At 39.4% G+C, this 12,072-nt stretch overlaps 1 protein-coding gene across 2 annotated transcripts; it reads left to right on the forward strand.

The window, feature by feature from the left end:
* Positions 1–253: 253 nt before the first annotated feature.
* clu (clusterin) lies at positions 254–11,951 on the forward strand. Of its 2 annotated transcripts, none has more exons than XM_080881851.1 (10): positions 254–386; positions 3,832–4,007; positions 4,860–5,008; positions 5,349–5,519; positions 5,660–5,830; positions 5,969–6,182; positions 6,907–7,047; positions 8,964–9,184; positions 9,502–9,689; positions 9,939–11,951. In XM_080881851.1, exons 2-10 carry the CDS (start codon positions 3,887–3,889, stop codon positions 9,949–9,951), a joined length of 1,389 nt encoding a protein of 462 aa, XP_080737977.1. In that variant the 5' UTR covers positions 254–386; positions 3,832–3,886; the 3' UTR covers positions 9,952–11,951. The 2 variants fall into 2 exon arrangements, with proteins under 2 accessions (XP_080737977.1, XP_080737978.1); XM_080881852.1 differs by having other exon boundaries at positions 5,969–6,176.
* The last annotated feature ends 121 nt before the right edge of the window (positions 11,952–12,072 follow it).

The following is a 12,072-nucleotide window of genomic DNA, read 5'->3' on the forward strand; positions in this document are numbered from 1 at the left end:
TAGTTTTGGAGGTTTCTAACAGGCACTGTTCAGACTTATTCAGATGATTCAGTTTTTAAAAGAAGGAAACACGTTTGGCAAGTCTATCCATATTTGTTGTTAAAGGTTTACAAGAGGTAAGTAGAATTACTGAACTGCAATTCCTAAACTGGAACTGAGCAATTTGCATGAAAATATTTTCGTTTTGTTTTCTAAAGGTTTATTTTGAAGCGTATTACAGGAAGTTGGTGTTCACATTGCGGTACTTTTGAGAGCTGGATGCGGCGGCAGCAGCATGCTCGGTCATCACATGTCTGCACCGTCCCCGTTATCCGCTGGTATAAATAAGAGCAGCAGCGAGCCTGGGGCAGCTTCGGACGAGCTGGAGTCTCAGGAAACAAACAGAGGTGAGTCAGAGGAGCTTTGCTTTTTGCAGGTCGGTGTTTTTGTGTGCAGACTGTGGTGGTTACATTTTTATATAAGCTATAACATATTTAAACAAAACAGAACAGACCTCGTTTGCATTTTTGCAGGTTTTGCAGATAAAACGTCAGACTGTAAAAATCACTTCTAACTTATTAATTAAAACCATGTCGTGTTATTCCCTTTCATGCGGTCGTGCTGACTGAAGGTGATTGCTGTTTAAATTGCTTACTCATGGGTGTGACCTCCATCTCTGGATCAAAACAACTGGATTAGGGGGTATGACGTCCCGCTGTGGTTTACTTCAATAACACGCTTCAGCATTTTACGCAGTGCTTGGTGCGTAAATAATAATAAAAACGTGAAACTAAATTATAAATCTGTAATCACATGCATGTTTGCAGGTTTTAAAATGTTAAACTATTAAAGCATTGCTGGATCTTTATCATTATTGTTACATTTTCTGGTTTATAAATAGAAATAGCCCTGACTCCTGCATGCCTATAGGACAGTTAAGTCCTATGGGTGAAGAAGTCCCCAAACACTTTAAATAATGAGGCCAGTGTCCCATTTTTGACAGATTAGTCCATTTTTTTCTTCTTATTTAAGCACCGGGAAAGTCATTAATGGGGGGACAGAAGCAAAAGGAGCAAATCCATCAGGCAAGATATTTTAGAAATACCTGGGTAATTTCACTGTCACTGTAACACTAGTTTAATAAAGAAATAGTAGAATAAAATGAAAGAAATTTAATTAAATCATTGCACAATATTAAACATTTTAAGTGAAATGTGCGAATAGTTGTGCAGCAGTATACTGTAGGGCAACAAGGTCATAAATACAAAGTTATGGTAGTGTAAGCTATTTTAGAGTATAAAGTGTAATTTGTATGAGATAAATGTTACAATAACAAAATGCAAAAAACAAAATTAGCAAGACATTTTGTATTTTTCTGATTTTATAAACATAAACTACAACATCAGACAAACACATTTGTTGTGTTCCCGATGCTTAAAGTGGCCGAGGTTTGCTTTAAAAATGAACAAAATTACTCTTCAGCAGCCAAGATTTCATTTCTCAGTACTAAATGTCTTTTAATAGTAATCTAAGTGTCAAATAAAATATTTACAATGGTAAATAAATACTTCCAGAAAATAAAGGTGACGTGTGGGAGACTGAGCAGACGTTGATGTCATACTGGTAATGCTGAACTTTCTAGAGGAACATCTGGAGAGGAGGAGTGTTGGTATTTCAGTTGTGTAACCAGGATACTTGCAGCTGTTGTTCAGCAAATAACACAACTGGGCCCGTGCATTGTTAATACTTTTCATTTGCCTAACTTTCTCTCCATCTCTCTCTCACACTGTTTTTTCTGTGCTTTTCATGTCAGCATTGCTCATTCTTTCCCCTCACTGAATGTCTGGCCTTACTCATTAGTTTTTTCTCTCATTACAAAAGGCTGGATTGGAAATAGTGTTTACAAACCTTCTAATTCCGGGCATGCTCTAATTAAGCAAGACGTTTAGTATTATGTGGATGATGACCTCACTGTGTTTGCTGTATGTTTAAAAACACAGAAAGTTCATATAACTCTTTTAAGATGGCATAAACCTTTTCTGATTAGTAATTATTAATTCGCTGTAGGCATTTAATCATATAGTGCAAGCAGACCCAAAAAGTTTCCAAAGATAGAGAGCTTTCATACTGATTCTGGGGAAGAGTGTGTAAGCTGATCTGCAGGTCATCTTAAATATTCTTATTTGACTGAACCCATGCAGAGTCAGGGGTATGAATGGCCCTCTTTCAGTGGGATGATTGAATACATTCAGTAGGAGAGGGTTGAATAAATAAAGGGAACAGGAAATATAAACATCAACTACCAAACAATGAAAAAGTTCTTGACGGTTTTTGGGATGTTGCAGCAGATTTGTATGCATACTGTACTCTGCTTGTTTCCATAGAAACAGGAGGAGATTGTGGGCGAGCGACTGCAAACAAAAACACACTGTAGAAGATGAGCAAGACGCTCCTAAGACCTGTGCTTTTATACTGGGTGTGCAAACGCTTTGCTTCACCTGAAGTACCTGGTGCTTGCAGTGTGTCTGCATGAAGACACACTCATTAAGAACAGAACTAGAGGGGTAAATGCGTCGTTGGCTGAATCTTAATTCCAGCAGTTTAGAAGAAAGAAAAAGATGTTCATCTTGTCTCAACATGACAGATTTGCCCATTCACAAATCTTGTGGAAGACATTGGCAATCCTCTACATCAGTGATTTTCTTGATTTTTGGAAACCAACGAATCCCTCTTTAAATGTTTTCACTATACTTTCCTATTAAACAATGTCTGCTTTTTATGTGATCAGTTAGCTCTTTAAGCCTGAAAGCATCTGTGTAGCTACCCTTTTGCTCAATCAAAACTCTAAATCAGGGTGAAGAGCTTCATAAGAGTCTTGAAAAATTCTTAGTCGTAATTCTGCCAAATCTGATCCACAGCAAAAGCTACGTCCGGTTTAATCACCATAGAAATGGGCAGCCTTTCCACTGTGTGCACCAAGTTCTGCAAACAAAACAAAAATAGCCTTTAAAAAAAAGTCTTCTAAGTAGATTTTTTCCTTTCTGTTATGTTTTGTGTCAAGTAAGCATGCGCATTATCTAATGGTGTGTAATTGTGTAAGTGTGTAATTTTGGTTATTATGGATGGTTAAACACTGAGCTAATCCTGATAAAGACTAATCTCCAGAAGGCTCCAGAAAAACAGCAAAATGAATCAGCAAAGTTCAGCTAGACTGCTGCATGTGGCCATGTGTTTTTAGAGAAAATAAGGATTATTGCTGACTGCAGAAATAATCAGCAGAGATTAGACTCCCACATGGGAGAGATTATTTATGCTGCTTGGGGAAAAGCTGCACAGAGAGGAGAGAAGCCTGGTCCAACTGACTGGTGAACTTCTCTGTCTTTGTCCGTCTCATGTCAGCGTGAGTGGGGGGTCATACACCACAGACATCCTCTGCTGAATATGTCATTGTTGGGTGAACGGGCAGCTGACCAAGCACACGTCAGAGAAGAAATGGGTAAATAGAGAAAGAGCCTGCTGTTCTATTATATAATGCCTCTGAAAGGCACTTTGGTCATTGCCGCAGGAGAACGCTGATCTGAACTCAAAACATCCTTTAATGATTGAAACTGGGGACGAATAAGATGTTCATCAGTTTGAATTATTTAGTGTTATTGATTGGTTATTTTTAGCTGTTGCCATGTAAGGGCACAAAACCGCTGAGCAAACGTGATGATTTTTTACTGCGTAGCTCCCCACCTGCTTTTTCTCCAGCTTCCATCGCCCTCTGGTGGAGATAAGGAGTCTGTGCAATGACATTTTTCACAGTCCAGAGTCAGTTTGGACTGAAAGTGTGTTTGATTTACATTCCAGGTCTTTGGCATCATATTCACATCATTACCTGCTGGCCCTGCAAGAGTCAGAGAGGATGCTAATGATGATGATGATGATGATGAAGAGGAAAGGCTCGAAAGAGTCTTTGACCTTGGTGGCTCTTCTGGTGGCCTCAGCCAGCTGTATCCTTCCTCCGACAAAAGAAGATCTTAACCGTAAGTTTGCAGGGTGTGGAAAAAAGGGTTTAAAGGGCCAGTTCACACGAAAGGATTGATCTGATGACGTTAACAACTTGGTAGTTACGGAAGTAATGTTAGGGTTATCTAGATAAATAGCTTTTAATAGGGCAACAGATTTCTTTTCATGGTATTCCACTAATAGGAATCTTCCATTAGTGCTATAAAACTAAAGGTATTGAAGATGATGTCATTTTTTTCAAGCATATTTGTTAAAGTTGAGTCAAAGAGCAGCATAAAAGATTAAAAAAATAGTTAAAGGAAATATATAAACAAAAAAGGTGTTAACAATAACCAATAAAAGGCCCCTCAATTAGGCCTGGATATTTAGTATTCATGCAGATCTCCTTGTCTGTCAAATTTCTGTGATTTGTGCAATGCCAAGAGCTTGTAATATGCATGCATTACTGTTATGGAGGTCCGTGTTGTGTCTAGACACAGGGTAGTTGATATTCTATCTGCATGAGCACATTTGTGGTCTGTTAGTCTGCCCTTCAAATGTCTTTTGGTTCCTCCAGGGTGATAAAATACTCTGCAGCTGGGACTCTACAGACTCTGGAGTCTGTGGATGACAGACAGGGTGCTGAGGTTAATTTAATGACTAAATTCTAAATTCATTATTAAAAGATAATGCATAAATGTCCAGGTCTGTGTTACATTTGTGCTGTGATTCTACATACCGGACCGCTTAGGATATGTAGAATAAAATAATCGCCTGAGCAGAAGTTGACAGTGAGCAGAACAAACAGAACAGACGTCATGTAATATCAGTAACATTCAAGGCCATTTTATGGAAGTTAACATTTTCTGCGTGTTGTTTGTGGTTTACAGAGATTTCCATTCAGGGAGAAAAGTATCTGGACAGACAAATTGAAAATGCCATCAATGGAGTGAAGGAAATGAAGAGTGTGATGCAGAAATCTTCAGAGGAGCACAAGAGGTTTTTGGATGATCTGGAGAAAACCAAGCAGAAGAAAGAGGTAGCACTAATATTAAGCACTATATGTTTTAACAGTATCTTTGTTGGCGATGCTCTAGGGGAATAAGTGAAGTAAAGATGTCTAGTGATTTGGGTTTTTTGGGCCACAACACACAGAAAAGTAATTTTTTAATGTTCCAGAGGTTTAGACTTTGTTTTTAAATGTTTAACAGCGAGAAAGTGTTCTCTTTTTTTCACTTAAATCTGTCCGTGCTGCAGATAAGAACATATTTCCTGAGAGAATTTACTCTAAACTGACGATTCTCACATTTAACACAAAAGGACGAGATAATTATTACCAAAGATGGGGCCAGAATAAAGTTGGATGTTTTAATGTATAGGAAGCGATGCGTACAGCTCAGGAGATGGAGGCCAAGCTGGAGAAGGAGGAGGAGGTTTGTAACGAGACCATGAAGGCTCTGTGGGAGGAGTGCAAGCCTTGTCTGAAGAACACCTGTGTGAAATACTACTCCCGAACCTGCAGCAGCGGATCTGGACTGGTGGGACGTCAGGTCAGACACTAAAGGAGATACAACACTATGCATATTTCATCCTTTCGCCTTCATCATTCTTCTTCTCTCCCCTGAAATATTAAGCCATGAAAGACATTTTAAGTTTGATTCAAAATGATACCTGCTCCTTCGGTCTGCAGCTGGAGGAGGTTCTGAATAGAACATCTCCTTTCTCCATCTGGATCAATGGAGAGAAGATCGACATCCTGGAGCAAGAAGGACAACGGCAGAACAGAGAGTTCAAGAACCTGGAGGAAAAATACACAGAGATGGCCGACGGCGTGGACAACATATTCACAGATAGCATGAAGGTACAGTTTACCTTTGCTTGTTTATGTGCAGAATAAATCTTTAAGCACCACTTCCTCTTTGAACAAGTATACAGCAAACACACTCACTCACTACATCAGTACCAGCATCAGCTCGGTCTCTGTATTTGTTGTTTTCAGGTGGCCGATTATGTGCACTACAGCCCTCCTGTGATCTATTTGCCTAACTTCCTGTCGCCGTACGCTCGCCGCGGCAGAAGCATCCGCTCTCTGTTCCACGATCCTTTCCACGGCTTCCAGAACTTGTTCTCCCCTATGATGGGAATGAGCCGGAACTTCTTCAGTTCCATGGGCTCCATGATGGACATGGACAGTGACACTGTTCCCAATGAGGGTCGGTTTTTCTGTCAGGTTCAATGTTTTTATTCAGAAACTATCTAGAGAGCTATCGGCTGCAGAATCACACATGCTGTAAACTCAAAAAACCCTCGTTTTAATGAAAGTAATGTGTGCTGAGAGCTTTTAAGTCTAACTACAGACTGTCTATAAAATGTGGACGTCGCTTGTGGACCCTTAAGTTGCATTCTTTGTAATGACCAGCAGGGGGGGTTCAACTCATCTGGTTGCAAAAGGTAGTCAGGGTATATAGAAGCCTTTAGTGACTATATATATCCACCATTTACTTGATCTTTGATCTCAGTGAACAGGTTCGTGATCAGACTATAGTCTCAAGTAATAGCTTGAGACCATAAACATAAAATTGTATTAATGACATTAGAGTACCGTTTGGTCTGTGATTTTAGCATGTTGTTAGGCGTTTTTTGTCAAAATGATGATATAATTGAAAATGCATAATTAAGGTTTTGTGGCTATAACTTAGATGTAATATATACCTGTGCAGCTGTAAACGGCATTGCTGCATTGGCTGGTAAATAACTTACTAGGTAATAATTGGTTTAGCTTAAATAAAAAGCAAATCTCCTCTGGTTTCTGTGGAGTCACATGACCAATAGTGACGTTCAGACAAGAAAAATTTAATTCGTGTGCAGAGGCACATCACTGTTGGGTTTTATTTTCACATGAAACGTTCATAACGCGCGTTTGTGTCATTCACACAGATGATAACGTAAATGAGGACGTGATCATCACCAAACCTTACGGTAACGGCAGGATGACCTGCAGAGAGATCCGTCGCAACTCAGCCGGCTGCTTCAAGTTCCGCGACGAGTGTCAGAAGTGCAAAGAAATCCAGCACATTGGTAAGATGGTGTCTCGTTCATTGACTAAAACCTTTTATTCCCCCTGTTAACATGGATACAGGAGTAAAAATAGTTAAGATGGAGCATATGGGAAATATTACCAAAATAAATTAAAACATCATCCTTCATTATTTAAAAAAAAAATTATATAAGAAGCCATTTAACAGCTATGAGGGCCTCTTCAAACTGCCTTTCATCCAAATTCGACTGGCAGGAAGCCAGGCTCTGAGACCTGAATAATGATCCAGGGATGTCTTGATTAGAGCAGCACAATTAATATTTATAGAGAGTGTAATTTAATCATGTGATCTCTTCCTTTGTGTCGATGATGCTATTGTTACTCTTCCATTAAACGGCAGGACAGAACTGGGCTCTGACACAAAAGCATCTATTTATAGACTCTTGGAAAATACAAAGAGCTTTGTTTTGTTTTTGCGCTCAGAGGGATCCATCAGCTAGTTGATTTGAACTAGCTATAAATTATAGTTTCAATTTTAAACAATGAAAAGCAGCTGGAACTCTTTGTTTCCCTGTTTTTCATTTTTAAATCAGTGGCATAATATCAAGGCTCTATGTACGGTTGTCCTAACTAAAATACTCCGGTCTGGACAGAAGTAACGGTCTGCAGTGTCTCTTATTCTTGTAATTCAGGTGTTTTTCAGTCCCATTGCTACATTGTATAAAGTAAAACAGTTAGTCATGCAGTCTGTGAATGAACGGCTCATTCTAAAGACCTCATTCAATGGAGTGTGGTGCTATTATTGGATGCCACTACTGCAACAAATCAGTTCGGGAAATGACTTTGCATTATTACCACCTACAGTTGATCATGGGAAATCTGGGGGGAAAGTGGAAGAGTTTAGGAACCAAAGCAACTCAGCCACAAAGTTATAGAACAGGGTCGCTAATTGCTGAGGCAAATAAGGCAGAGCTCCAATCCTCCTCTGGCATCAATATCAGCACATAAACTGTGCACCCGGAGCTTCGTAGCATGAATTTCCATGACCAAGCAGCTCCTTTAGGTGTTTGTCTATGTGGCGTATCTGAGATTGAGACCAACAAAACTTGAATGTACAGATGTAGGATCGCAGAGGATGAATAACCGTGACCTGTTAAGGAGTTTTACCACAACCAGCAGGTTGAACTTTTTGCCTTATGTTGAAATATGGTAGTAACTGTTGCAAAAGTGAGGGTAAGAAACGTCATGTAGCTCAATTGTTTGGACAAAATTAGCTACATGTATTTCAAACATTTAAAAGAATAAAGAATATATGGGCATTCAGCAAAAATAAATAAAAAAAAAAAAATCCGATGCATTATTGTCTGAATATAAGTAACTCAAATTTATGCTCAAAAAGAAGCAGGAAGACATAAACTACCCCTCTTTCCTGTCTAATAAATGATAGCAATATTCATCCAACTTACCAGTGACCTACCACTGGCCCATATGCACATGCAAGTGCATTCATACCTACACATTATGTGCAGTCTTGCATATATATAATAGTCACAGCTGCTAAATATCAGCGGGTCTGCTTGCCTATAGCATAACTGCAGACTATTCTGAAATTGAAACATGTATGTGTGACAACGCTTTGGAGTTAATGCCTTAGAGATGACTCACTCCCCATCTTGTGTGTAGTACTTGTGAGGATAAGTTTGCCTTTCTTCCTCAATTACAGCAAGCACAGAGTAGTATTTTATTTCATTGTTTACTTTACTTTTAAAGGACTTTTTGGAAAGTAGTAGGTAGAAACAGATGTGCCAAACTAGGAGACCGCATTAGTGGTTGAATTTTTAAAAAAAAAAAAAGAGGGGGTGGGGTCAGCATTTATCTAATTGATTTAAGCCTGATGTAGCAGTTAAGTGATTTTCCAACTTTACTCAAGCTCCACGATGATGTTTTTCCCTCACAGACTGCTCTGGGAAGAAACCTCTGGAGGGCCCCCTGAAGGAGGAGCTGGAGGAGGCTCTGGCCTTGGCCGAGCGTTTCACCCAGCAGTACAACTCCCTCCTGAAGAGGTTCGAAGAGCAGATGCTCAACACCTCCTCCATCTTGGATTTGTTCAACAGTCAGTTTGGCTGGGTGTCTTCTCTCGCGAACAACACCAGCGACGGCATCTTCAGTGTTCAGGCGGTAAGCACTGTTGCTTCATTTGACCTTAATTTAAAATATGCAATATTATGGTTGTAATTTGTTATCTAGATATAGTTATGCTTTTCAACACTTCTATTTTTATCACCTGAAAAACTTGTGTTAGGTGTCTAAGTACCGGTATCTGCCCACAGCTATTACAAGACAAAGAAAAACACCAAATCCTGCAAAATTATCCAACTTCTGAAAGATCCAGAAACGATTTTTCTCTTTATCATCAGTCATTTTAATCATTTGTTTCAGCTGCAACTTACAGAAACCCCCTGAAAAGCTAAAACCCCCACCTCCTTATGCTACAGGTGATGTGCAAGGACTCCGAGAAGAAGGTTGATGGGGAGGAGGAGCCTGGAGAAACCAAAGTGAGCGTGAAGCTCTTCGACTCACCATCCATGAACTTCACCGTGCCGAGCGAAATCCCCTGGAACGACCCCAAGTTCTCTGAGGTGGTAGCTCAGGAAGCTCTGGATCGCTACAAGGAAACCAGTGTGTGAGTGTCAGAGAGGACTGCAGCAGGCTGAAAATCATCAATTAAAGGATTATTTAAAAATGTTAGGAAGAGGACTAGGATTCAAAAAGATTGATTTTATTCATTTCCTTTTTCCTAACCCAGCACTGCTACTTTGACTTGTTGTGACATTGATTTAATGCCCTCCGTGACAGTTAACAGCCTGTGGATAACAGTTCACAGATCAGTGATAGATTCTGATCTCCATCTCTGTTGTTTCTTCTTCCACAGTGTCGTCAAATAAGCTGGATTTACTCCTGAACCTGCATTGTCTTCTGACCACAGAATGTTCTGGATTCATCATCAAAACACACCTGAAACCCTGACGCTAACCCAATGTTCCTCTTCAAGTCCTGCCTTTGCAAACGACACAGTTTAACCTCAGAGGTTTATATTGTTACATTAGTCCTGCTGTAAGAGAAGATATTTAGTAGATAACAGCTCCGCTCATGTGTATAGTACTTCCAACAAACGCACTTGTATTACAGGCAACATGGGGGGGGGCACTAGGCGACGTTTTTTTGTGCAGTTTTATTTTTGTGGAATTTGAAATGTATTCTTTTTGCATTCAGCCGCAGTCACACGTGATTAAAAAGATTGTTTTTCCATTAAAGATTGTACCAAGTTTTGAATGGTTGCAAAGATTTGAAGAAAACTGGAGCACTGAAGTAACTTTAATGGCTTGATCATTACTTTTGCAGAGCTCAGATACTTCCTGTATAGAGTTGATGAAAGCGATTTATTGGCTTTAATTAAAATCGTCGACCAAAGCTGGGAAGTTCAGGATTGCTTTGAGCCGCTCAGTAAAACAACCTAGAAATGAAGCAATATGTAGAAACTGAATAAAACCTGCTCTAACCTATTCCACTTCCCTGTCTACTCTTATTCTGAGTTTGTGTTTTACTTATAAGAAATTGATCAACGGCTCCGGTGGACAGACTACAACAAACTACCTCACAGGTCAAAGTTGAACTAAACCAGATAATTAACAAAAAGTCTGCTTTTATATTTTTTGGAGTAACTGGGGTGGCGTAATGCTTCAGTGCTTAGCATTGTGTTCCTGTGGATGTAAGAGTGCGAATGGTTTCTGCGATAGGTTTGGTGTACCCCTCCTCTCCCTCTGTGACAGCTGGGATGGGCTGCACTCTCCATAACCCTGTTAGATAATCATCCATCTTACAGTCTTGCTGTGATCATACTTTATCGTCGGAAGTTTAAAACAAGTGACGCTGACCAAAATCAAAATTTCTTGTTAGGCAAATATATAAAAACGGCTACACTATGGAACCCATTTTCTTCCCAACACCATTAAACCATGGGGTGATAAATTTCAAGTAAATTAGCGTCTTACTCCACATAGACATGATTTCGTCACATACTCTCGACAGAATTGTCAGATGTACATCCCTGCTGGCTAACTGGGGAAGTCTACCAGCATGGTCATAAAGAGTTTGAGACGACTTGTTTGGTGACTGGGTGCATTTTCTTTTAACCATTTCCAGATAAATTAGTGAGTAAAGAGAGCAGTTTTTAAAATATTGTGCCGTTTTTTTATTTTTGTGTAAAAATCACACAGCTGCTAGTTGAATCTGCAGAGATACAGTACATCCATGCAGTTAAACATCTAGGGTTCCCACAGCCAAGAGAGAAGGAATTAAATAGAATATTCTTTCGCTGTTAGTCAGCAATTAATGCAAATTTACATATGAGTCCAAAAGTGTGTATCATATACAATATACAACACAGATCTGGGAGCGAATAGCATTCAAAATCCCATCAAAGACTTCATTACCGACTGATTGTTTCTGCCTGCCTGTATTGCCTTTTGGGTTAAAGGATGATGAGGGAGCTGTTGTGCTAGCAAAAATAAAATCAATCCCACTTGAAGGTGTCTAACAGGGTTTTAAATGGTACTAGTTCCAGGTCTGGAAACAACATGCGCGCGCGCGCACACACACACACACACACACACACACACATTACATCATCGTCCTCAATAGCAGAAAAAAAAAAAAGAAGGCGAGCCTTGATAAAACAAGGAAGAGAGGTCAGTCAGCCGCTGTGGAAACCTGAACGCCGTCGGGGGAAGTAAGGCTTTAGAAGAAGACTGATGCTTCACCAAAAAAAAAAAAAAACCAAACAACAACACAAGGATAAATCATTAATAAAAGAAAAATTCACTGACCAAAAACGGGGCATTTTATGACACTGGCACAAAAAAAAACAAAAAAAACAAAACAAAAACATGAGAAATAAAACAAGTGGTTCATCATTTTTTTCATCTTAAAGCATCTTTTTAAATACACGTGAAAGACAACATGCAGATTAAAAGTAAGCAAAGAGAGACAACAAATAAAAGAAATTG

This window comes from Rhamphochromis sp. 'chilingali', assembly GCF_963969265.1.
Source record: "Rhamphochromis sp. 'chilingali' genome assembly, chromosome: 5".
NCBI lineage: Eukaryota > Metazoa > Chordata > Actinopteri > Cichliformes > Cichlidae > Rhamphochromis > Rhamphochromis sp. 'chilingali'.